Source organism: Acartia tonsa, chromosome 5, assembly GCF_053477335.1.
Source record: "Acartia tonsa isolate MP-2025a chromosome 5, ASM5347733v1, whole genome shotgun sequence".
Lineage (NCBI taxonomy): Eukaryota > Metazoa > Arthropoda > Copepoda > Calanoida > Acartiidae > Acartia > Acartia tonsa.
Genome location: NC_137264.1, coordinates 35,843,927 through 35,871,204, shown reverse-complemented (window position 1 = coordinate 35,871,204; position 27,278 = coordinate 35,843,927). Strand labels below are relative to the sequence as shown.

Below are 27,278 nucleotides of genomic sequence, written 5' to 3'. Positions count from 1 at the left end.
GCTCTCTTTAATATTTTTTAAAAAAATTTAGGCGATGCTTTTCTTAACATCACTCAGTGTTGTTGCGGAAAACTTTTTACTATCTCGATCTTCTTTCAACCTATTTCTATTAGTGTACTTTTGTTTTGTGTGTCTGTACATTCTTTAGAGTAAATAATAAGCTACGATTTGATACATTTTACTTATCATGGTTTTGTTGTAGATTTTTCATTTTTATAAAATACAGACAGACCAACAATCAATACAATAACGCAGTATATTCTAATTGGTAATTCTCTAGAGCAAAGTTTAAATTCCTGAACAGTTTGGCAAATATTTTCATGAACAACAGAGCACTGATTCTCATACTCATGCTTGCATTCTCGTACATCCTCTACAAAATAAATTTGTTTATTTTTAAAAGCAAAGCTTTTCTATAATTAGGGTCTGTCCGTCCGTCCGACTGGAACGGATAGCTTAGTGATATAAAATCTAATTGATCTGACTTTTGGCATACTGATTCCAAGGACAACAAAGTACAATGTTATAAGCGAGGCATCTCTATAATCAAGTTCTAAAAATGTAAGTATGTCCTTAAACATTATCTTGTATTTTAGCAGTTTTGCAACAAATTTACTTAAAATTTTGTTTATACGTATACATTTATATTTTGATTTGACACTCTATGAGTGTTAATGTTTGTTTGTGCTACCGTTTCCGAGCTTCGCTTTTATGGATGTTGTCACACTTGTTTAATTAAGGTCTTTCAGCTAAGTGATAATTTTTCCCGGCCCCCTCAAATCAAATGTTTTATAGAATTTAAAAAAAAGATAGATAACAAATACATAAAACGAGATAGAAATTTTAAATATGGATCCTTCAAATGTTTTTATTTTATTTAGGTAATACAGTTCTTTATTTACCCTAATAACTCACCAATTTCCTTCCAATTGGCTCCTAAGAATAGAGTAAAACGAGAGGGAGAAAGGGTTAAATAACTGTATCTCCCCATCACAATGTCCTTGTGTCGACTCTCACTTGGTCATTGAAAATAGACCAATGGTGTTCGGAATATAACCACAGCCAAGTAGCAAAAAAATATTTAATAGCAGACAAAAAGGTAATTGAAAAAGGGAGGGAGGTAGCTATCTGTATATACATCTATACTGTAGATCTGTTCTCCCAACTATAATCATATGTTTTGTAAAAGTTAAAGTAACATAAATAAAATCTTAGATATATCAAGAAATAGTTTCACGAGGTATATTAACGAGTTAAGGAACTTTTTATTGATCCTTTTATTATATTGTTTATTTATTCAATTAGCTTATAATTAAATGGCTCTTCATGTTCACCTTTTTTAGATTACAATAAGTGTATATAAATTAGCCTTATCTGCGCGCTGTTTTACAGAACCTTAACCGCAAAGCTGAGTAAATTTTCCATGACACAATCAGCCGCAGCTGCCGACCATTTATTTCAATACTTTCCGTTGAAATGTCCCTTTATACCTGTTACACAATGATGGTCATATTGAGTGGAGCATTTCTTCTCATAAGAATGTGTACAGTGAGGTTTGTTCACTGTGGTACAATGATCCTTGGTGATTGTGTGACATTCTTTTCTTATGGTATTGTGGCACTCCTACAACACAAATATACTCATATAAAAGTAACAGGGTGTCTTTCTGTATTTCTTTCTACAGAGAAGAATCTCACTGACCGCTGAGAAACAAAGAAAAGTCCCCCCTTGAAAAAAATTCCCCTCCAATTTTTTAGAAATTTTTTTTAATTTGAGGGTTGGCTTTTACCCCAATCCCCTTTACTAAATTGCCATGTGACCACTCTAGGGGCGTATTCGCCAATAAATTATAAATTGATAATATCAAAATGAAGCTTATGAAAAATTTTATTACTAAGAATTTTAAAACTTTTAAGGTTTAGCAAGTACTAAAAAATGCAAAAATTGACTTATAGAATTGGTCCAGACAATCTTGTTTATCTCTAATAGCAGACGAGTTGTTGAAATTTATCTCTACATTGAATTGGACGGACAGATAATGTAAGTCAAAGAGATGTTCGACTACTAAAATTATAATTATTATAATAAAAAAACTTTTACCTGTGTATCTTCAATATGACAAACATCATGGCATTCCGGTTCATTAAAACACCTTAACATTAATATGTTGTACATAACTAAATTAAAAAAAAAACTATTTGGCAACACTAAATATGTTACAGTTTTGTCTATTTAAGTAATAACATGGTTCGAGCCATAATTTGAACCTATTAATATATCCCCTACAATTATATTTAAATGTATTATGTTTTCCTCAACACTTAAGGGATTAAATGCTTTACTAAAAACTAGGAGCTTCGCTCAGAGACCTTTAGTAACACTTTAAGGATAAGGGGACGACTCCCAACGTTTGATCACAATTTTAAAAAGGGAAAAATTGGATTTTTTTTCTATGTGCGATTTCTCTTCGAAGGGTGATGTGATGGTGGTACCCTTCACCAAAACAGTTATAAACATTCCCAAGACGATCACTACAAAGTTGAACCATATCGGTATATCAATTAGAAAGATCCTTGGTACACACAGACAGACACAAATTCTGTTACTTTGATAATGAAGAAAAGCTGCGCTGCTTCTAACCTGTAATCTTGTCTGTCAGCTGGAGCTAGCTTTACAAAGTTACAGTTGTCCTCCGTTGAGTTGCGAAATCCACCTATAATAAACAATCTTATATTTTTTTACAATCATCAGTAGATCACATGGATTTGAACCAAATCATGCTAAATTAAAAGTAGGTACGTATTACCTCCTGGGAAGCTACCCCCGATGTCCCCTTACTTTCTATAACAAGAATGCGAGTATTACCTCCTGGGAAGCTACCCCCACAATCCCCTTACTTTCTATAACAAGAATGCGAGTATTACCTCCTGGGAAGCTACCCCCGCTATCCCCTTACTTTTTATAACAAGAATGAAAGTATTACCTCCTGGGAAGCTACCCCCGCTATCCCCTTACTTTCTATAACAAGAATGAGAGTATTACCTCCTGGGAGGCTACCCCCGCTATCCCCTTACTTTCTATAACATTAATGAGAGTATTACTTCCTGGGAAGCTACCCCCGCTGTCCCCTTACTTTCTATAACAAGAATGAGAGTATTACCTCCTGGAAAGCTACCCCCACTATCCCCTTACTTTCTATAACAAGAATGCGAGTATTACCTCCTGGGAAGCTACCCCAGCTATCCTTTTACTTTCTATAACAAGAATGAGAGAATTACCTCCTGGGAAGCTATCCCCATACTTTCTATAACAAGAATGAGAGTATTACCTCCTGGGAAGCTACCCCCACTATCCCCTTACTTTCTATAACAAGAATGCGAGTATTACCTCCTGGGAAGCTACCCCCGCTATCCCCATACTTTCTATAACAAGAATGAGAGTATTACCTTCTGGGAAGCTACCCCGCTTTCCCCTTACTTTCTATAACAAGAATGAGAGTATGATATCCTGGGAAGCTATCCCCTTTCTTTCTATAACAAGAATGAGAGTATTACCTCCTTGGAAGCTACCCCCACTATCCCCTTACTTTCTATAACAAGAATGAGAGTATTACCTCCTGGGAAGCTACCCCCGCTGTCCCCGTACTTTCTGCCTCCAACTCCGATGATGGCTAGGAGACTAAACACAGATATCAACCAACTCTGAAACAAAAAAATACAACATAAGAATATAATTTATTATTACTTGGATCTTACACCAGATTATCATGTAATCTAATAAAGTGAAAATAACGACCCCCCTATCCCTCCCCTCAACCACTCCCTTTATCCAAATCCTTCCTTTCCTACTGGAAGAACGAAATGATCAATAAGAGATGTCCATTTTATAAACTTAAATTTACGGCATTTTTCCCTGTCATAATATCCTCGTACAATAACAAATTAATGTTGTTGGTTTCTTTTAAAAGCGAAGCAACTATATAGAGAGGTTTGTCTGTTCATCCGTCCGTCTTTCATACCACACAGTTTTCTTAAAAATTCTTTTTTCTGTCTCTTGTCTTGCTTGGGAAGTTAAACCATCCTCAACAACCTATTGTAAGAATTATATCTAACCCTTATTTTAAAGCCAAAAAATTAAAATTATAACTATTTATTTACCTATTTAAAAACATTATGACTTTTTGTGTTAAACATAATGATTTTTTTGTAGCGTTGATGTATCTAAATTTTAAATTTTGCATGCTAATTAATACGTAATATCTGTTATATTACACTTAAAAATAATCTGTCCAAATTTTTGGTGGATTTTTTGTGATGTGGCACTGCCATGTTGTCAGCAGATTAATGCAAAGATTGATGGGTAAGATTAATGCAAGATAATTTGCATGCCAAAGTGTTGCTTCAGTGAAGCTAAATTTTACAAAGATAATTACGTACAATAGTTTGAAATTATAATAAATACCAAATTAAATATCTTTCAACTAGAGACAGAGAGAATCAAGAAAGTGAGTGAGTGAAAGAGAGACAGAGAGACAGAGAGATAGATAGATAGAGAGAAAGAGAGAGACAGACAGACAGACAGACAGAGAGAGACAGAGAGAGAGAGAGAGATACAGAGATACAGAGAAAGTAAAGAGATAATTAAACATAGTTGAAATAATGAAATTAAGGCTGTAGTGCATTTTTGCGGAATAGAGAATCGAATAGAAAGCAGCAATGCAGACAGACACTCTTACTTGTAGAGAAGATTTGCTTCTTAAAATTAATATAATATAAATATATTGCTTTGTATTTAGCTAAAATATAAAGTTTTTCCTGTTATATAAACAATATACTCTAGCCATAGTGTTATTATTAAAATGGCGTTAAATTCAAGTTTTATTACTGTTTTAATTTAACTCATTTAGTTTGTTTGTATGGATACCATATGACAGAGGGATCCCTGCAGTTTTTTGCAACAAATTTATTTGCACAATATGGGAAAAGCTATCAGGGTAAAGAAATAAATTTCAAAGTCTCCAACAAAATATTTTTGCTCTTTACCTGGATGACCCTGCCAGGTTTGCTGGCATCCTGTGCCCGCCAGGATGGAGAAAAAAAATCCAACTCTCAGTTATGTGTCATACCCATACTTAAAAAGTCACGCAGTTTGGGCTCTTTATCCTTCACACACAGAAAATGAGATAGAAAAAACCGCCCCCCCCCCCCCCCCCCCGACCATTAAGGGTTAAAGGACAGTCTACAAAAGAACCTTTTTTCTTTATTTAGATATAAACCATAAATCTTTACATAATGAAAACTTAAAATCATTTCTATACCTATATTCCGTTTAGAGAAAGAGTACAAATGAAAATGAGTTTAAATTTCCTTTAAAATAAACAACAAAATTATTTTCAATTATTTTTTCTTTTATCCAATTATATTAAAATTTTGAATATATGAAAAATAGCTTAGTAAACTAAAATACATTGTTATTCAGTTAAGAGTGTCTTTTTTTCTTCAAATTCTCTGCATTTTCTATTGTAAAAAAGGAGCAGGTTGAATTATTCAATATGAGGAAAATTCTATTTCTAGGTACCATAATTATTTGAATGAGTCAGTAATTGAGGGAGAAGAAGTTTGATAGAGATATTATCTTACAGTGATAAATTACGGATTGAGAGATCGGGCCATGGAAAATAATTTAATTTTATCCAATTCCTATGTGTTTAACATTGCTTTCTATTCCGAAAAAATACTTCCCTAGCTTCCCTGAAAAAGTGGTACAGATTCCTATATACACCATTAGTCCCTCCCTCCCTGGTGATGCGTACAAGTGATACCTATTGTGCTAATATGAGATGACAGAAGGGTGGATAGGAATGAAAGGAAATAAGAGTGTAGAGATCAAATTATAACATCAACTTTAACAATATCTCTTTAATCCCTAGTGGAGCACCAATAACCCCCTATAGTACGTTATTCTTTAAAATTGTTATGTTAGGAAGGTTTATGGTTTATAAAGGTTCAGAAAAGACCTAAAGGGTTAATTAAAAAGCTAGGGGAAAAATTAGTTTTGAAGAAGGAAAAAATTTAGGGACTTTTCCCAAAAATTTAAATAGATGGTTTGGTGTTATTTTGCTTGTCGATTAAAAAGACTTTTATTTCAAATATTAAAAGAGCAAATAGTAAAATATTAAGTTAATTTAATCATCTAATATCTTATAGCAACAGAACAATTTGGTAGGTGCAAAAATGTTGTGCACGCGCGTAGAGAGAGATACTGCATTGAATCTTATATTTGTCCGTAAAGATATTGCTTACCACTGAACCGATTGAGATCTCTATTATTAAGAAGATGCACATAAGTCTCATGATGGTTTGAAGCTATTTCTCTGCCCTTCATCCACTTTGAAGATAGGGCGCAGCCGCTATTAGTGTAAAAAGATCATACTAAGATATTATAATATTGTTCTAATTTTATCAAGTAAGATTTTTAAAGAATTTTTAACAAAAGCAATTAATTTTCATTGCAGGCATTAATTATTCGCGCCTTACAAACCATTAATTACTATCAACATTCAACACTAACAAATACAAAAATCCTTAGCTTTTACAGAAATTTAAAAAAAGGAAAAACGTTTTAGAACAACGTTTTCTTATTCTTAGGCTCTACAACTTTGGGTTCTTTAGTGAATTTTGATTGGTTAATTCATTAAGTTGAGTGTCTAAACGTTTCAACTACTAATCTTTATCTGCAGATGGTGTAATTTTCTGTATCATCATTGGGTATGTACTATGTACATACATTTATCGGCAATTGTCTATAACTTTAGACCCCTAACAATTTTGTCTGTAAGTATAGGTGTTTCACTCACAATATTGTAGACTTTTATATTTATACGTAGCGCAATAAATAAAATAGTTTATAAAAAAAAGCGAAGGCGCCCCTAGCATATGGGGCTGCTCTGTATTCGGAGGGCAGAAAAATGTCATGACACTTTTCCAATATTTGAATATAACAATTGGACAAGAGGACTTTTTAATACTTTACTTATAAAGAAACTGTGAAACTAAAAAAGAGCGTAATTGTCTTTTTTCATGAAATTATACTCTTCATTGTTAAGCCTCTAATAATCGTGAAATTAAGGCTGAAGACAAACCCTAAGTATTAATGGCAGTTTAGAAAACCAGAAAACCAGACCTAATGAAAGATACAGAGTTTTATTAGAATGACCATTTATAGATTTTATAAAAACGAATAGTTATTCATTAATTCGTATTATAGACAGCTTTCCGCGGACAGTAAAATAAAAAATTATAAGATTAATTGCAGTTTAGTTACAAATCTCGTGTAAGACAAATTTACTTTATTCCTGCATTATTGTTACATAGCTTTTTTTTCTTTCCAACGCGTATTCTATTTATACTACTAACCCACCAACATAATTTTTACTATGTTATCGCAACCTTTTAAATAAAAAATTTCGGGTATAGTCGGTTTCGTGATATCGCCTCTTAAGGGGCGTTTTGACGTATTTTTACAGTAGCTTGTCTCCCATTCCTAGCGCCTTCGTGGGTTTCTAACAGTGCAGGACAATCATTAACATTTACCTAACCTAAAATAACCTATCAAAAGCTACTGTGAAAATACGATGAAAAGAGGCGATGTTAAAAAACCTACAATACACCAACTTTCCAAGCTATTAGGTCTAATAGTAGTATAAGTCAAGCCCCTTTTTTGATGATTGTAAATAAATGTGAATGCACTTTAGGAAATACCCCGGGGGCATCAAGTAAAACTCAGGAATAAAGGTATATGACAATCTTAACCAGTCAAAAATTAATTCTAGCATGTAAATTATTTTTTCGTCTACTAAGGTTTTTTTTAACATTTTGAACATTGCACTGATTTTTTTTCTAAGAATTAAATATTTTCTAGATTTTTTGCTTAGTTAAATTTTAGCTTTTTCTAAATTTATCTATTCATGTAACCCTGAGTAAATCAGAGTCTTAAAACTGTAAGATCATGTTTATTAACATTCAAAAGTAGGACATAAAAGAAATTAATTGCAAAAGTTTTTGAAGAATGTCCTATTTTTTCCTTGTTATTTATTAGTTTTAGTGTAATTCACTGTCCAATGTCCCTTTCCTCGCAAATTATTTCAAAATCGAAGCTTTACTATAATTAGGGTCGGTCCATCCGTCCGCCAGTAACAGATAGCTCTTATCGTTAATTCAGGGATGTTAGAATTGTTCCATTGATTTCAAACTTAGCATCTTCAAACTCTACAAGTGTTCATGTTCGGTTGTTATATCGTTTCAGAGCTTCGCATTTATGGATGTTGTCATCCTTGTTTTAGTTGATATTTAGAAATATTTTCGGAAAGCCCTGCTCTTAAAAGAATAATATATAGAATTAGAATAATAAATTTTCAAATAAATTGTTAAATAGAATATAAACATTACAATTTGAAAATAAGAAACAATTAAGAGAAAAAAATATTTTTTTTCATTCTTGAATTTAATTTATACAATTTTTTTTACTTTAAGAATCTAATGTAAGGTTTTAAAAATTATATTTGAACATTTTGAGGGGACTTTAATATGTATCTTATTTCATCGAAAGCTCGAGTTAGAAAAAAAACATGCCAGGATGAAATAAAGATACATGAAAGATATAAAAATATGCTTTTCAATGACTATACATTCTTTTCTGAAGATGATTAATTTCTAGAGTGATTAAGCTTTATTTAGTTAAAATACCACGGAAGATTATATCATTTGATTAGAACTAGGAGCGTATAGTCGTGGTTCTGAACAACAGGATATGAGAGCTACGCTTATTAATATTTATATCTAGTTTACTTTTTAATGCAGCAATGTTTATTTACATAATTGTATTTATTATTTTTTCGCTTTTTGAAGTGCTCATTTATTCAAGAAGCTTTTGATTCTTTTATTCTTTGTAAATGTTCTGAACTAATTTTTATTATTTTTATCAAAGATGACTTTTGAAAGCCTCTTTGAAAATCAAAAGTAAAATTCTTACTTCTCAGTTAGGTACATGAATATATTACTGTGGATTAGGAAGGCTTATTTTCTCCTATTTTTTACATATAGTTTGGTTGGGTTAAAGAGTCTTTGTGACAGATAGATAGATAATGAGAGAGACAGACAGAGAAAGAGAAATTAATTAGATAGGTGGAAAAAAAAGATAGAAAATGATTGTGTTAACTATCACAAAAAAAAACTAACAAAATAGAAAGCAGCTGAACATAAAACGAACATAATAACAGATTACTTATTGAATAGCATCGCTATTAAAGACATTAGATCTCCCAATGCACCGAAATCCATTCGTGTATCTCGCCGTTTGACAATCTTCTTCAAGCAAAGTGTTGCAATTTATTTTGCACACAAAGAAAAAAAATCTACCAAAGGAATCAAGCTTAGTCATCTAGTTATATATTTTTTTATTTAATAACCTTTTAAAAGAACAAATTTTTATAAGCGCAGCTTTTCTAAATTTAGGTTAGGCCAGCACGTCCGTGACGGATAACTCTAATTGTCAAGTATGGCATTTCAGAATCGTCCTATAGATTTAAAACAGTGAAAGTACAATTTAGAAAGCGTAACAACTTTGTAATCATAATCATCAAAAATATATCTGACGCCAACGTATTTACATGATAAAATTTCATATTTTAATGATTTTTAGAAAGATGTTTCCCAAGACGTTTAAGCACAATGTTGTAAGCTAAACATCTCAAAGAGTAAATGTTAAAAATAAAATTAAAATAAATTTAGATTGATTTTTTAATTCTTAATGATTTTCTTATTTGATAATTATTTATGTTTATTTGACAGTCTGTCTGATTTGCTAACCTTCGCTTTTTTGGTTGTTATCATCCTTTTTCTTTGAGAAATCATTAATTTAAATTTTTGGAATTCTTAGACTAATGCAAGTTAGGTGTGCAAGAATCTTAATATAAAACTAATCTGTGAATTAATTCAGGGATCTCAAGGGATAAGACAATGGCCGATAATTGATGTAATTCCCGAATGATGATACACAACATTCCCTCTTCTGCAGATTACTATATTGGTTGAAACATTTGGACACGAATCAACCAATCAAAATTCATGAAAAGTCCCTCAAAGTTGTTAAGCCAACTAATAAAAAAACTTTATTAAAAACTTTAGGGACTAGTGTAATAAATAGATCATTGACCCTTTCCTTCCTGGAAATTATTGCAAAGTACTTTATTATATGTGGAACAAAAAGCACATGATCAAAGATGGCAACATATATAAAAGCGAAGCTTAACAAATTACACAAACGCGTATTGACAATTAACGTTAAGTAGAGGTCAATAAAAATCAAATTATAGCAATTCGTCGGTTAATTTAGGCACTCAAATAAAAAATGGCTGTTGCTAAGTCCTGGTTAACACCATGATTATATTGCCCAACCTCTAAGTATAAATGGTCTGTTAATGACTTGGTAATGATTTTAACATTTGTTTGCTCTGGTTCTAATTTATTTAAAGTTTATCTAAAAATAATCTTATCGATGAATCGTAATCAATTGTTAAATTAGTCTTGGGGAGAGATGATTATTATTTTGATTAACTTAGTTTTTTAATCATAAGCACAGTGCCATTTGTGATATGCAATCAATTATCAACAAGAAATATTATTTTCATATGTAGTGCAGTAATTCACATTATAGTTTGTAACGTCATATTTTTTCTAATCTTTATAATTTATAAAAGTAACGAAATACATTTAGATTAAATGATAACTGGTTCTAGAGGTAAAAAATCTTCTCAAATTTTGTATTCTTTTTATGGTTTTCCATTTGCAAATTATAAGTTGCTTTTACGGGTGCGTTTTGATTTATCCTTTCATAATAACAGTCAAAAGTTGAAAAGTTTTGATAAAAAGCACCCATTTTCAATTAGTTCCATTTAATGTTCATTCTTTTTATCTCTTTTTTTCGGACTCTTTCCTCTGTCTCTCTCTCCCCTCTTTATCTATCTCTCCCTCTCTCTCTCTCTCTCTCTCTCTCTCTCTCTCTCTCTCTCTCTCTCTCTCTCTCTCTCTCTCTCTCTCTCTCTCTCTCTCTCTCTCTCTCTCTCTCCCCTCTTTATCTATCTCTCACTCCCTCTCTTTCTCTCTCTCTCCGTCTCTCTCTCTCTCCTCTTTATCTATCCCGCCCTCCCTCTCTCTCTCTCTCTCTCTCTCTCTCTCTCTCTCTCTCTCTCTCTCTCTCTCTCTCTCTCTCTCTCTCTCTCTCTCTCTCTCTCTCTCTCTCTCTCTCTCTCTCTCTCTCTCCATCTTGTTATAAAGTTGTTTTTCTATCAAAATTTGGATATCATTTGGAAGGGGAAAAAAGTTTTTTTTGTTGATTTCAATACTATAAAAGTAATATTAATTAACATCTCATCTTTGAAATGAAGATATAAAAAAGATTTGCAAATTATTTTCCCTACTGTGCGTGCATAAAAATAGCAAAGTCATTTTTTGGGCAGTGCAGCATGTAATAATAAGGAATGTTCGTCAGTTCGACAATTTTTTGACATGCAAATAAACGTATTTTAAGATACGTATTCTGTATTATTACTTAAATATACTAAACAAAAAGATTCCTAAACCTAAAAACATATTTTAAAGCAGTATTTTAGTAGTTTTTTGCCGTTGTACATTTAGTATATTCTCAGAATACTGTCAATAGGTCACCTAAATTAAGTATTTTTAAGAATATCTAGGGTATCAAATAAACCTATTCCTTTTATATTAGATTACAACTTCTTTGTTTATTGGCGGAATTAAAACAAACAAATACTTAATACTTAGAATTAATAACAATGCTCATATTTTATTTCTGATTATTTGATTTAATTAACATAACGGTTTAGTAAAAAGTCTAAAGCTTTATTGACAATACCTGCCAAAACATTTTACATTGAAATTACACAATCTTTTTCATTTTTAATAATTCTGCTATAATCTTTTATACAGCTACTTGCTTATTCAACGTTCATCTCTCCAAATATTATGAAAGCAATAAACATAAAGCAAGTTTACGGTGTGCAATTCGTTCAACAAAAAAACAGTACTATCTAAAACCAGTTTCATGAACTAGAATCGAAGCATTACAGAAAAAAAATTACACATATTATTATTGTGAAAAGAATATAAAGTTGCAATTTTTTGTATATACTATAATACTTTTAGCATAAAAAAAAGATGACATTTTGCATAATAAAAAGATTTTACTACATTTTTATCTTTGCAAGCGAATTTGAGTACATATCCAAATACGAAACAAAAAATGGTTTGTCAAGAAGCTTTTAAGTTTGTTAAATATATCTAGAAATTTTCTTGGCAAATATATATCAAAAATATCCCCCCACACATCCCTCTTATATTCTAAAAATTAACAGTTCTAGCCCCTTCTGGGGAACTTGAACCCTCCAGGCTCTTCTGATGATTATCTAACGAAACCTAACCTAAAACAGGCATAAATTATGAGTTTCCTGTAATTATTTTAGGCCCTTCTAAACACAAAAACATAAAATGGTTTTGTAAATGGGAATGGCTTGATTAAATCCTATTAAAGCTTAAAAATAACAACTAGATTATTTTTTAATTAGAATTAATTGTAATAAATTCATCAAGTTTAGCTACACGTAGAAGTTTTTAAAAAGCTCTCCCAAAATTAGAAGGGGGGGAGGGCATGTGTATCTCAATTTTAAATTATAGAGATTATACTTGTGCAGAAAAGAAATTATTTAAATTTGTGCAACTTGTATTTTTAATTATTTTGTAAAACCATTTCCCTTATATGGAAATAATAAAATTATTTTTTGTGGTTTAACCTTTCCTTTTACTATGATAGGGCTCTTCCTCAAAATGCATAGGGAACACAGAACCCCCTCAACCCCCCCCCTTATTTTGAAATAATTGAAAATAAGAGATTTTTTTATGCCCAACTACTTCAAGTTCTGTAAATGTTCTAACACTGCTGGTGAGGCACTAACCTGACCTAACGAACAAATACTTCTTTCTACCCTTATTTCAAAATAAAGGGGGTATTTCTATGCTTGACTATGCACTTTGAGGGAAACCACCAGTATAATAATACTTAACATTTAAGAAAGGGTTGAAATAAAAAAAAAACCTATTATTTGCAAGCATAAATTTGTCTAAAAGTAGCGCAACAACATAATAATCATACAGCAAATTTTAAGTGCATTTCTACAGAAGGCGTGTTTTGCTTTTGAATCGGTTGTTTACATTTCTTTAATCTCAGTATTTTTAATAAAACTAACTATCTTTTTTTGTGTGCATGATTTTTGTACCAAGCCATTACTTGAAGTCTATCAATTCTAACAAATGACGATAATCAAATTTCAGTCAATTTTGTCATTTTAAGATTGTGCTGCAATATATCTCTGCTTAATTTTAAAGATTACAAGAATAAATTTATTCATAGACAAAAAAAACGGCCGTATAATATCCACTTTTTCGTTTTCTTTCATTTTTTATCTTGTTAGTTGCGAAGCTACTCTATACTTCACTTTGTCTGTAACGCTAGGGGGGAAATGCAATTTAATTTTTAGTAATGTGCAATACAGTATATAATTTACTTGGTCCATCTGTCGGTCGTGCTTCAAAAGAAATAGATACTTTTATTTTTGTTTTGTTGTCATTTATCCAAAATTCTCCCCTTTCTTTTTTATGACAACTGATAATCTGCTCTATAACTCACTTTGTTCGTTTGTCCATCCATCAGTTTTTTGTGCTTCGCTGTTTAAGAATGTTGTCATCCTAGTATAAATATTTGTCAAAGTGAGTGAAACTGTGTAGAACACATTGTGCGCTTGTAAAAAGTTAAAAATGACAGAGACAAAAGAGAGACAAGATAATTAGATGGAGTTATATCAAAACCCATGGAAAACAAGGATTACAACATCCATAAGTAGCGAAGCACAAAAATTATGAAATGAACTATAAAGCAATTTCATAAACAATAACCATTAAAATCGAGGAATCGATACAGCACCCCAATCTATAAGCAACTCTTAATAAAACTTTGTGGAAAAATGTAGAATGTGAACTTATTCAATCCCTGAAAATTCCAGCCGTCTATCTTGAAAAGAAGCCAAGAAAATTACGTTTTCCCAAAACGATTCAGATGGACAGACAGACATTCCAAATTTTAGAGTAGCTTTGCTACTAAAAAATAAACGTATAATAGGCTAAGTGGAAGAAAAAATGGGGGAACAATTTCACATAATGATCTGAAAGTAATTTAGTTAGCTACATTTTCACAGAAAAAAAGGAACTTTAAACATAAATATAATGTAGTATGTTTTTTGTTTACAGCAGTTAGGCTCGGATATAAATATTTTTTTTTCAGGAAAGATTTTACATTAAAGTAAAGAGACTCTTCTTGAAAAGCATTACATTTTTCCAAATTATGCTCCCTTCAGGGGCTATAAATAGGAGAAAAGCTACTGTGAAAATAAAAAGAATCGCCCCTTAAGGGGCGTTGTCACGACAGGGATTATACCCAAAACTTATTGTGATATGTAAAATAGATGAAGCTATTCGAAGAGCTTGTTAAAAATTCTATCATTATTATAAATATTTCCTTCAATTATTTACCATTCCTTATAATTTCTGATAATTTTAATGCTTTGAGACGCTCCCATTTTCACCCACACTTAATAACATCCTATTTATGTTTTAAACAATTTTAAACATGGAATAATATAGATGAAGAACAAAAGCATGTTACTTGTATAATAGTTAGGAAGCATACATAATATGATTAAATGTAGTGCAACAAAAATGTATTTACATCAAAATACAGTAAATGTTGTCATTTTTCCCAAAAAACCAGCTATGAACTGATACTTGTCCTTATTTTTTAAATAATTAAGAAAAGGTAGTTTTTTCCCTGCAGTGACTTAACCATGCAGGGCTATCCACTACTAATAAATAACCTTACCTAACCTTTTTCAAAGTGATAAATAAACCAAAGAACCCCCCCCCTCCCCACCCTTTTTTTTAAATCAAAGAAAAGAAAAGAGCGGGGAAGGAGTATTCAGTGCTCAACAGAGTATGTTTTGTGACAGTTCCGGAAATGCCATCAGGAGCCCATATATCTTTTTTTGTTTTTAATATCTTAATTTTAATATTTGCCTACCTAATTCTTTTTCTATAATGTTCCATGGGTTAAAACTAATCTCTCCAAGACACATTGAAAAATTTAATTTTGCACAAGAGTGAATGGTTTTAAGGTAACGTAGCTTATAATTATTAAATTACTTATTGCAAAGCACCTATCTAAGTTTCATGATAAACAACTAAAGCAGAATTGTAAGGTAAATACATATTTTTAAGTTAACCTTTAGGCTTTAAATAGCAAATACTTACATATAGAAAAATCAAGATTTGCTGCTATTTGGTGTAGTCATCGTTTTTTGAAAATAAAAGAAAGGTTGTAGCTTAAAGGATTTGGCGGATAAAATATAGAGTAGTTACGCTCCGTCCAACACGAAATATTATATAAGCTGAACACATAAAGATTGTGTAATTTCATTTTTTTCTTTTTTTTTATATAATAATAATTAATCAAATTATCATTCTCATGTAAAAAGATTGATATTTCTTTAAGATGCAAAAATGCTCAGGGCTCGGCAGCCGCAGCTGCGATCAACCGTTTATGATATTTTTTTAGAAAACTATTTTAGAAAATCAACAACTGCAAAAATTCGACAGCAGCGATTAACAAAGCTATCAAAAAGTCAAGAGAGAAAGACAGTTATGTTGCCTTTGGTTAAAATTATTTCATAACGCTCTGCCCCGCAATTTTTGGAAACAGCGTATAGTGTTTAATAAAAATAACGTCATACAATACTAAAGACCAATGATAGGCCAGTATACATTGAAATTGACCAATAGTAAATTGTATATTAGCTTATCATTGGTAATTTGAATTGTATGACGACATTTTTTATTGGACATAATACGCTTTTTCATCGGCCGCAAGTGAGCCACCTTAATTATAGACAGCTGTCGAGCCTTGTATAAAACATTTGACTAATTAAATTGTTGGCTAGATCATGCAATTTTGAAAGGCTTGCGCTGCTTAGGGAAAGGAGTTGATAATTACCAATCTTAATTGATTTTGTTAAGATATATCTTTATAATATAGATTTAGATATATATAAATTTAAATAATAAAATCAATCTTCACCAAAATGATTTATGAGAAAATATTCCTGAATAAGCTCACAAATTTTATGGAAAAATCAATAAAATTACTTGTATGTTGTACCAGATTTTCATGTACCCCAATAAAGTGACACCTCCAGCTGGCTTCAAAAACGATACTCCCCATCCATACCCTTATCCTCGTCCCCTGTTCTAATACTGGATGAACGAACTGTCCCATAAATAATCTCTATTATAGCACACTTAATTGACCGTAATTTTTCCCTGTCAATAAATCTACATTTATTCTATATCCATTTCAGTTAAAGACTTAAGCATTTTTGTGAAGTCTGGCAAATTTAAATCATTCAAAATAATAATTTGGGATTTTATAATAAGAATAAAAGCAACACATAATTCAAACATTTAAATTTCTAAATATTTGTCTATATTTATGGTGTTGCTGCTCTGTAATCCTAATTGCTCTCTACTGGGTTCGATTCTTAAATATTGACAGATACAGAATTAACTACAATCCGTTCATGTTAGCAACCATAATTGACGACAACTTTCCCCTGTCATAAATATCCACGTATATTCTAAATCCATTAGTATTAGTATTTTATTGCTTACTAGGCCTCTAGTGGGACTTTAAATGTTTTTTTTTATATTTAAAATATTTTTATTTGTGTTTGACGTTTATGTTTGCGTTGAACTCTCTTTTTAAAATTGAGAACGTAAAAAAATTTTGATTTTTTATTATTTCTCTTGTGAGGGTGGTGGTACCCTCCCCCAAAATAGTTCAAAAACCTTCCCGGGACCTTTCTGAATCTATCCTGTTAAGGAGAACCCGATCGGTTTAGCGGTTAGCGAGATCCTTCGGTACAGACACACAGACAAACAAACAGACAAACATCCTGTTACTTTAGTATAAGGATAATTGCTTTACAAAATGGGTATTTCCAATGCCAATATATATATTTACTATACAGTTGTAAAGATTCAATTGTTTCCAATATTAGAATAAAACCACATTTTATGAGTATGATTATGAGCTTTTGGTGCTTTGGCCTTGATCAGGGATATTAAGGAATAAGACAATTGAAAATAAAACTATGATAACCATGATATTCGTGGGTAAAATTATTGGGGGAAGAGATTAGACGCTGAAGTTTTGTTCAAAATAATCAAGATTGAAGAAGAGTCCCCGTTTTTAAGCCAACAAATAAGAGATTATGTTTATAAATCTTTGGGTACCAAAGGCCATTGCCTCCTTGGGTTTTGATAATTTACTGTTATGGGACAAAAAGATTTTCGCCATTCAAAAAGTATACCTGACCATATAACATGTCCCAAAAACATTTTAAAATAAGCCAATGATTGAAAATAAGGGAAACGTATGATGAACGTTGAAGGCTCTACATTGTTTATCTTTTGATATCATTTTGAGTTTAGAACTTTGATAATGAAATTTGCGTGACAATTGTTTTCTAGATTAATTTATTTTCTGTATCTTCTTGAGAGAGAACAAACATTTAATTATGTTTTAAATAGAAATGTTTGCAAAAGGTTTATAAAATTGTAATGTAAGGATGTTCTATGATGATTGCATTTTTTATATACTTTTCTAAATATTAATATTAAGGATAATGTCGTTTTAAAAATTTCTATGTCAATCATAAATTTACATAGGACAAGAGTTCATGGAACATTTTGATATTTATCCTCTAAAGTAAAAGATGTAAAATTACATGTTACTGTAACCACCTTCGGGGCCTTTACCCTGCGGGGATACCCTATCCGTATGTAACCTAATCGAACACAGTAAAAGTGTCTGACTGATTATGACGTAACAAAAAAATTAGCCAATGAGAGGCCATTTTTAACCAATGGTAAAATTTATAGTGGCCTCTCATTGGCTAATTTTTTTTGTTACGTCAAAATCAGTCAGACACTTTTACTGTGTTCAACCTAATCTAACCTGACATAAAGTAAAAATAGCTCAGGTCAAACTACGATCCAAATACTATCATTAGAAATATACATTTGCCTGTTATTGCTAAAGAATTAAAGATATTGCAAGTAGCGGTTAGCAAATTGTTATAAATTATTTAAGAAAATAGTAAACATGAATGGTATTGATTAAATAATAAATTAAGTTTGATAAGCTAAATAAGCTATAACATGGAAGATTAATATTGGTTCTGAAAAGTTTATTAATTTTTAACAATATTGTAAGTCAACAACATATTATCTTTTTAAGTATTTAAAAAAATATATTCCAGTATGGTTTTAAACTCAATTATTATCCGCTAGGTTTGACCTGGTTCTCAGCCATACTGAAAATTATGTATAGCATTGCATTACATATTAATACCAGTTTTGTTTATAATAAGCTGTCTATAATTCGATGCGATAAATAACTATTATTTTGCGTAGCGCACCAAAATATAATATCTCGGCTTTCCATCCTGTTTTAAAAACTTTGCTTGTCTCCGGGTTTTCTTGTAAAAACAGGGATGGGGAGGGGACAATTAGAGATAAAAAGATGAAAACTCTTCCCCCCATCAAAAAATGTATACTAACTATTATGCGCAGAATTTTACTTAATAATAATAATTTGGGAGGTGAATAAAATGAATCCTCCATTGTCTGATCCTTTTCTGTATTCTTTTTTTAGATGTACTAAATCATAAGAACACAATAGCTATTCTTAACCACAAAATTTCATCAACAATACTCAACTAAAATCCAATTTTAAATCAAGAAGAATAAAATTCCAAGGAGCATCATCCGTTTAAAATTAGAAATATTTAGTAGCGTAGCTACTTTAAATAATGTCCGTACGCACGTCCGTCTATTGGATATCTTATAAAAATTTATCCCTAGCGGGGGGGGGGGGTAAATAAATTGGATTAACCCCCCTTCCCTCCCACGTAGGGAATATTATAAAATTCTCTACAAATTGTAGAACACATTCGTCCAGTGGTTTTTGAACACAAACATCCAGCTACCATATACATAAGATTGCTCAATACAAAGTTTTAATGCGCCATTATTGTATTAGAGTATATTTTTATTGCGTAGGACTAACTATCACACCTGTAAAAATCATCACAGTTACAGAAACCACCCACAAAACCTCAAACACTTATGGCTTTAACACAGCCAGAGGTGTGCATGAAACAAGAACTGTTGGAACTGATGCTCAGTTTACTGAGAATATGAAAGATGATGGTGAAACCCGAAAGGAAGCTATCAACTTGATGACAGGACCAATAAGTTCTAAGCAAAGCTGTAAGATAGGAACCTGGAATGTTAGAACAATGTATGAGTCAACTAAAACAGCCCAAGTAGTTAAAGAAATGACAAGTTACAATATCGGAATACTTGGAATTGCAGAATGTAGATGGACAGGACAAGGACAAACCACAACCAAAGATGGCCACCTAATACTTTATTCTGGTCATGAAAGTCAACATATGTATGGGGTTGCTATAATTATCCAAAAACGACATGTCAATTCACTAATAGACTGGAAACCTATATCAGACAGAATAATTAAGGCTAGATTCCAATCAAGGCACTGCAAGTTGACCCTTATCCAATGCTATGCCCCAACAAATCACAAAAGTGAAGAAGTAAAACAAGAGTTTTATGATCAACTGCAATCAATCAGAAACTCAGTACCCAAACATGACATGTGTCTAGTTCTTGGAGATATGAATGCTAAAGTAGGAACTGACAGGACTGGAGTGGAAAATGCAATGGGACACTTTGGCATAGGTACAAGAAATGAAAATGGAGAACTTTTACTTGAATTCTGTTTAAATAATGATATGGTCGTAGGAGGTACATTATTCCAACACAAAAACATTCACAAATATACCTGGACAACACCTGATGGACAAACAAGAAACATGATTGACCATATTATGATCAATAGAAAATGGGTCAAATCAATGCAAGACTGTAGGAGCTATAGAGGAGCCGACATATTCAGTGACCATGAACTAGTTGTCAGTAAGATTAAATTAAAGCTGAAGCGTACTGGCCATGATAAAAAGAGTGAGATTGGCAGACAATATGATTCTTCAAGATTAAAGGACCCAGTGATAAAGAATGAATTTGTCTTAAAACTCAGAAATAGATTTCAAGTCTTAGAGGACCTAAATGACGAGACTGAGATCACTTGGACTTCAATTAAAGAAAACTTTCAATCTACTGCTAAGGAAATCCTAGGACACAAGAAACCAGAGAAAAAGGACTGGATCTCTGAAGAAACATGGAACAAAATAGAAGAGAGAAAGAATCTTAAAAACAAAATTCATAATGCTCAACATTTGGCTGACATGGGCAATTTAAGAGCTGAATATACTGCTAAAGACAAAGAAGTCAAAAAGCGCACAAGGAAAGACAAGAGAGATTACATTGACAATCTGGCTGAAAAGGCCCAGAGAGCAGCTGACTTCGGTAACATGAAAACAGTATACAACATAACCAAGCAATTAAGTGGCAAATATAACAAAAAGAGTGGTGAAACTATCAAGGCTAAAGATGGTAAATTACTCACTACAGAAAAAGAAGTTGCTGAAAGGTGGAAATCGCATTTTGAAGAAGTGTTGAACAGACCTGAACCTGAAATTACTGCTGAACCAGAACCAGGACATGAAATAGACATAGACACAAGACCACCAACTATTCAAGAAGTTAAAGCTGCTATACATAGTCTAAAGAACGACAAAGCACCTGGACCTGACTTGATAACTGCTGAAATGCTTAAGGCAGACATAGATCTTTCTGCTAGGACTCTGACTGATCTCTTTGATAAAATTTGGAGACAAGAAAAGATACCAACTGACTGGTCTAAAGGTATAATCATAAAACTACCTAAGAAGGGAGATTTGAACAATTGTGATAATTGGAGAGGAATTATGCTGCTTTCTATCCCAAGCAAGGTCCTATGTAAAGTTATTTTAAACAGAATTGATGAGAAAATTGACAATAAACTAAGAGAAGAACAAGCTGGGTTCCGTGCTGGAAGAGGCTGTGTTGACCAAATTTTCACCCTTAGGACAGTTATTGAACAATGTGTTGAATTTAACAAGCCACTCCATGTAAATTTTGTTGATTTCTCTAAGGCCTTTGACTCCATACACAGACAAACACTCTGGAAAATACTAAGAAGTTATGGTATACCTGAAAAGATGATAATTATGATAACTAAATTTTATGACAACTTCCAAGCCTGTGTTTCAGTTGGAAACAATAAGACATCTGATTTCTTTAAAATAAGCACTGGAGTTAGACAGGGATGCATTTTATCACCTATTCTATTTATATTGGTCATTGACTGGGTGATGAAGAAAACCACAGAGGACAAAAAACGTGGTCTCCAGCTGGGCATACTAGGACACCTAGAAGATCTGGACTTTGCTGATGATCTGGCACTGATTTCAGAAACAATTAAACATCTACAAGCTAAGACAGATAGACTAGTCAAATACGCAGGACAAGTCGGGCTCTTTGTTAATGTCAAGAAGACTGAAATTATGAATATACCTACAAACCCTGATCAAACTATAACAATAAATGGTGAACAATTGAAACAAAGCAACAAATTCACCTATTTGGGGAGTGTTATCAGCAGTGAAAATGGCTCAAAAGCTGATATTAAAACCAGGATTGATAAGGCTAGGGTTGCTTTCAACAGTCTACACAACGTTTGGAATTCAAAGAAACTTGCTCTGAAAACAAAAATCAGACTTTACAACAGTAATGTAAAATCAGTTCTTCTTTATGGAGCTGAATGCTGGAGAACTGTGAAAATTGAAACAAATCAACTTAATGCATTTCACAATAGCTGCCTAAGAAGAAATTGCAAAATATTCTGGCCAAACAAAATATCAAACATTGAGCTGTATGCTAAGACCAAGTGCAATAGTATTGAAGCAGAAGTGAAATTTAAAAGACTAAGATGGCTAGGACATGTGCTCAGAATGGAACAAAATAGGTTTCCAAAAAAGTGCTTAAAATGGAACCCCACCACTGGTAAACGTAAACGGGGACAACCAAAAATGACCTGGAGGCGGAGCACTGAAAAGGACCTCTTTAATTTGAAATTAACATGGGGAGAAGCTGAAGCACTTGCCACAAAAAGGAATTCATGGAGGAGCAGGGTGGCCGTATTCTCTGGACTCCACAGTCCAAAAGAGAGACGCGACTGAACTGAATATTTTTATGTTAAAACTGTAAATTTAATAGTTTTATATCGCATTGCATTACAGACAGCTTTACATGGATATTAAAATAAAAAATCAAATGATAAACCAGCTTTGTTAGCCCCGAGGGGCAGAGAACCTAGGTCAAAAATCCTTTTCTTAATCTTATGATTTTCATTTTATTATTCGTGGAAAATTGGCTGTAATTTGATGCTATACATGAATTTTCAGTATGACTGAGAACCGGTTCTAATCCATCGGATATTAATCGGTTTCGAAGCCAAACTGGAATTATTATTATGCACTAAAAGTACAATTATATAATAATAATTCTTGTCCTATCAAAGCATTATCTTCTCATAATTCTAAACTTTCACATAGGGATCACAAAAAAGTGAGGAAAAAATATTTATTGGGTTTTCGTGTTTCTGGGTTTCCGTGAGATTTTTTGTCAAATCTTCAGCTTATTTTGCGAAAAAAAATGTTTTTAACTTATGAAAGTTGTCTTCAATAGTTAAGTTTATAAATACTTTTTACATATACACTTCAATTTTAGATGATAAATGATATCTTAAAACTAGAGTTGGCTCGATATAATTATCTCCCTATTGGCTAGTTTTCTATATGCATATCTATTTCTCAATAAATCTATTTTCCTCACCCGGCATTACTATCTAAAAGAAAGTAAATATTTAATAATTTAAATGATTTTAAAAAGATTTTTTAAATTATATTTTTTTCTTTACATTACCATCACCAAAGGGTTAATGATGATGATTACAATTTTAGTTTAATATTTGAACACACAAAGTGTCGCCACAATCGAATTCTTTTAAAATAGAGTTTTCTTAAATTTATTATATTATAAATCTAAATTTTCTTTTTTATGATTAGAAATTAAATACATTGATATAAGGTAAATAGCAACATGAAATTAAAGAAAGGAATTTATTTTAAAAAAAGTAAAATAATGGGTCTTATCGTTCTGGGCAATGAGAGTTTATTATGGATTATTGGAGCACTATGAGTTTTAAACAAATATTCCTTGGAAAACTTGAGCTCGTTTATAGACATTTATTTCCTATATAGATCTGACATGGATCTTGAAGCAATTAAGCAGGCCGTTTTGTACATGTTAAAAATTGGAAGATTTCATTAAATAAAAGTTATCGCAAATATACTTAGTAAATGACATATCTTTCTGTATTTCATAATATTTTTAAAGTTCTAAACTAATAACAATTAAAAAGCTTTTAACTCAATAATTTTTGCAATTTCTGTTCTTACAATTTTAGAAAATCTTTAAATTAATTACATTTTGGTAAACTAAACATGACCAATGGAGTTAAAAATTGCAATTTTTGATGCAAAAAATAGGAGGAATTTTTTCAAGTAGAAGCGAAGTTTTTTTTACTTATTTAAACCACAAAACTAGTATGATAATTTCTCGTTTTCCTTTCGTTTTTCCATTTTTATGTTACCTCGTTCATTTTGTGCCTTTGTGTGTATATTCGTCCATAAAGTCACGTGACAAGTGTATAATTAGCCGACTAAAGACTTACCATGCAAATTATAGAGCAGCTTCTCAACAATAAAAATCTAGGATATTAATTATATTTTCAACATTGTTTGTCAGTTCTTAGAACTTTGTCTAAAAATGTTATTTAGAAAATCAACGAAAAAATGTAAAATAAAAGTGCATTCTCCACCTTTAATTTCCGGGGAAGGATGTTTCCCCACCCAACAAAAAAATCTACTCTTAAAATGACAAATGTAACTGAGTGTTCTTGTATAGCAACAGAGACAAAAGTAGCCATATTATCATCGAAAACCATGAAGTTTTTCTTCGAAAGTAGCGTTTTTTTTAAGGATTTTTAGAATTGAATCTTATTTTATTTTACGAATTAAAGCTTTTTTAAAGGATAATTTATCCTTTATTTCTGAGATTTGCTGGTGTCCAATCCTTGTCAAAACAGGATTTTTAATAAATATATTATTAAAACATAGATTATAGTGCTGGAATAATTAAAAGCTTTCTGAAATGCAAGATTCTTACCAAAGAAAAAAGTGTTTTTTTTCCTAAAACGCATTAGATAACATTTCATATGTTGATTTGGCGAACATGCAAAAAGTTGCTAATGTGATACTTACAAAATCATTTATTTAGCTTTTTAGCACTTTCTCGGACATGATGGAACACCCAACTGATGTTGTGTGAGCAGCAATGCAGATGTAAAAATGTGGAATAATGTCAAAATATTTGGTAGAGAAACAACAACACAAACCAACAACACTCTTTTGATGTTGGGCTGTTGTTCAGGGATTCAGAGATAGGCTAGCTAATTAAAGTATCTATATTTTTTATATACTATTCTATTATAGAAAGTAGTAATGTTTTTTGTTTTGTTTTTAGTTTAAGAATACAATAACTACAGAACTGATTAAGTTATTCATTTTAGGTAAGCTTCGCATTGGTCCTGAGAAAATTTAGGCTGTGGTTGGCACCCTTCTTATCACTTTGAAAATAGAGTCCCTATATTTTAGGGGTGCAGCCGCTAGTAATAAATATAAATAATTTAGAAGCTATTAGCGATTTTATTAAAGTTTTTAACTAAGGTAAAAGTCGAATGTATCAATTTTGGGGGCTATCAAAAATCAATAGTCCCTGCAACTCATAACCACGCACTTTTAATTCCATCTTTATTCCACGCATTAAGATTAATTAACTTTTTATACACTTTGTATTTATTACTTCAATTCATCAAACTAAACTTTTTCTTGTAAATTTACGACGGAACTTTACAAATTTAAAGATGGAAAGAGAAATATGATAAGACCTTTTGACACTATTTAAATAGAGCCCTAACTTTACATCTTTGAATTTAGAATAAGATAGAAAATGAAAATTAACAGCCTATTTGTTATGATAACAAGATAAATCATAATGAATCGCCAACAAATTTTATATAGAAAATAATAGTACATATTTTCTTCAGTAAACATTATTTAAAACCTAGAATTGGTTTAAACAACATCATCAAGTTATGCTCTTTTCATTAAGTGCTTTGTATGTGTTAATGAAAATAAACATAATAACTTACTTTTACAGAGTACCTACATTTACAAAAATAAAGTAAACTTAAATAGGAGGTTTCATAACATTATTTAACGAAACCTGTATGCAAAATCCCCCCCCCCCCGCAAAAAAATAGTGATACGTTTATGTAAAGGTAAAGTGGTTTAAATAAAACACTAATAAAAAACCCTGTATTTTCACTAATGTCGCAAAAAAATGTCTAGCTTTTTATGACAACTACCCATTTTATTTATGTAAAATATTCTGACTGCTTAGCAGTTATTGATAATTACAGCAAATTTTATTAATAGCAAAATATATCAGTAGTATTTATAACCGTATAGCAATACAGACGCACGCTCTACAGACTTGTACAAATACATACATACACGCACACTTACGATCACTTTTATCTGATAAATACAATTTTTATTCACTTTAAACTTCTTTAAAATGTTATTAATTTCTTTACTACATTGCTATAAATTAAAGTAAATACCCTTGCATTATTATTAATTTATCATACGAATAAATTATACTTGTTGCTATTTCATAATACAAAATTAACTGCTTTGTATTCTAACTTTTTAAAAGTCAAAGTTCCTCCCTTAAATAAACCCAAATAGTTGGTTATCATTACCCTATTATTTTACACACAGAGATAAGGGATAAGAGGATTTATACAACAAAAAACCAAAACAATGACAAGTTTGCATTAGGTAGCGCAGCAATAATATCATAATGATTAGCAAAACCAATATTAATAGTAATTTTTTAAAAAGACATCGCACTTCAATACAGTATCTTTTTTGTAGTTTATCAATTAATCGAAAGATTAAATAACTTAATTTAAATGGCGCAACTACTTTATATATACTGTTTGTCTGTAAGATACTTTATCTATGTACCATAAAGACGGTGGAAAGTAAAAGATAATTCATAAACGCGTTTTGTCATTCGTAGAAATTAAACTTTGGGGTGTAATATGAAATACTGATTGGGGTCTAATAGCAAAATGTAAATTTTCTTTCAACCAATGATAATTATCCACATAAGAAAGGTCATTTATGTGGTAAATCAAATATTTCCAATGTCCTTTCCCCGTATATCCCTGTGATAAACCACCACACCCTATCTCTCAGGCGAAGTCCCAGACTGGTATATGGTAACTTGGTAAGGGAAATTATGTTTGCGTAAAAACTATAAAACTGTATAATGAGCAATAAAGAAGAGGGGAGAATCTGTTTTAGGTTTGGTAACCCTTGACCTCTCCGAGCCCATAATTTTTTTTAGTTAGGGCTCGGCAGCCGCGCTTTTCGGGTGAGCTACAGCAATTTAATAAGCCTTTCAATCATGTACAGCCGCTGGATCTAATATTTTTTTAGCCACAGCCGCTACCGTTTCTTTAGATTCAGTCGCTAAAATTGGTACACGCTCTAGCTGTGCTGTTAAATTTAAATTTAAGCGCAATTAATCCATACTTAATGTCGACAAGTATTTACCACAGCTGAACCATACAAAAAAAGCAACTGCCGAGCCCTTAATTTTACAATCTACATAATTTATTGACAACAATTTAAATAAAGGAAGAAAACTATTTTAAAATATAATTTTTAAATGATAATCAAAATTATATATTAATATTAACGCTAAAATGATAGGCAGTGGGGAGGTATGCCAGCTTCTTAAAGACCCCCAGAAAATTTCTTCCTCCCAAAACTTTTAAAATTTTTTTTAAATCTAAAAAAAATTGGAAAACACCAACAAATT

The 27,278-nt window shown here is 31.5% G+C and overlaps 1 protein-coding gene across 2 annotated transcripts in view; it reads right to left on the bottom strand.

The window, feature by feature from the left end:
- The window catches only part of LOC145319365 (uncharacterized), a 61,398-nt gene that overhangs the window by 12,405 nt on the left and 21,715 nt on the right, over positions 1 to 27,278 (bottom strand). For both annotated transcript variants that reach the window (XM_080161466.1, XM_080161467.1), the window contains exons 2-6: positions 3,614 to 3,701; positions 2,641 to 2,713; positions 2,101 to 2,152; positions 1,491 to 1,623; positions 300 to 373 (exon numbers count right to left, since the gene is read on the bottom strand). In XM_080161466.1, coding sequence (XP_080017592.1) covers positions 300 to 373; positions 1,491 to 1,623; positions 2,101 to 2,152; positions 2,641 to 2,713; positions 3,614 to 3,701 — 420 coding nt within the window. The remainder of the gene's footprint in view (positions 1 to 299; positions 374 to 1,490; positions 1,624 to 2,100; positions 2,153 to 2,640; positions 2,714 to 3,613; positions 3,702 to 27,278) is intronic.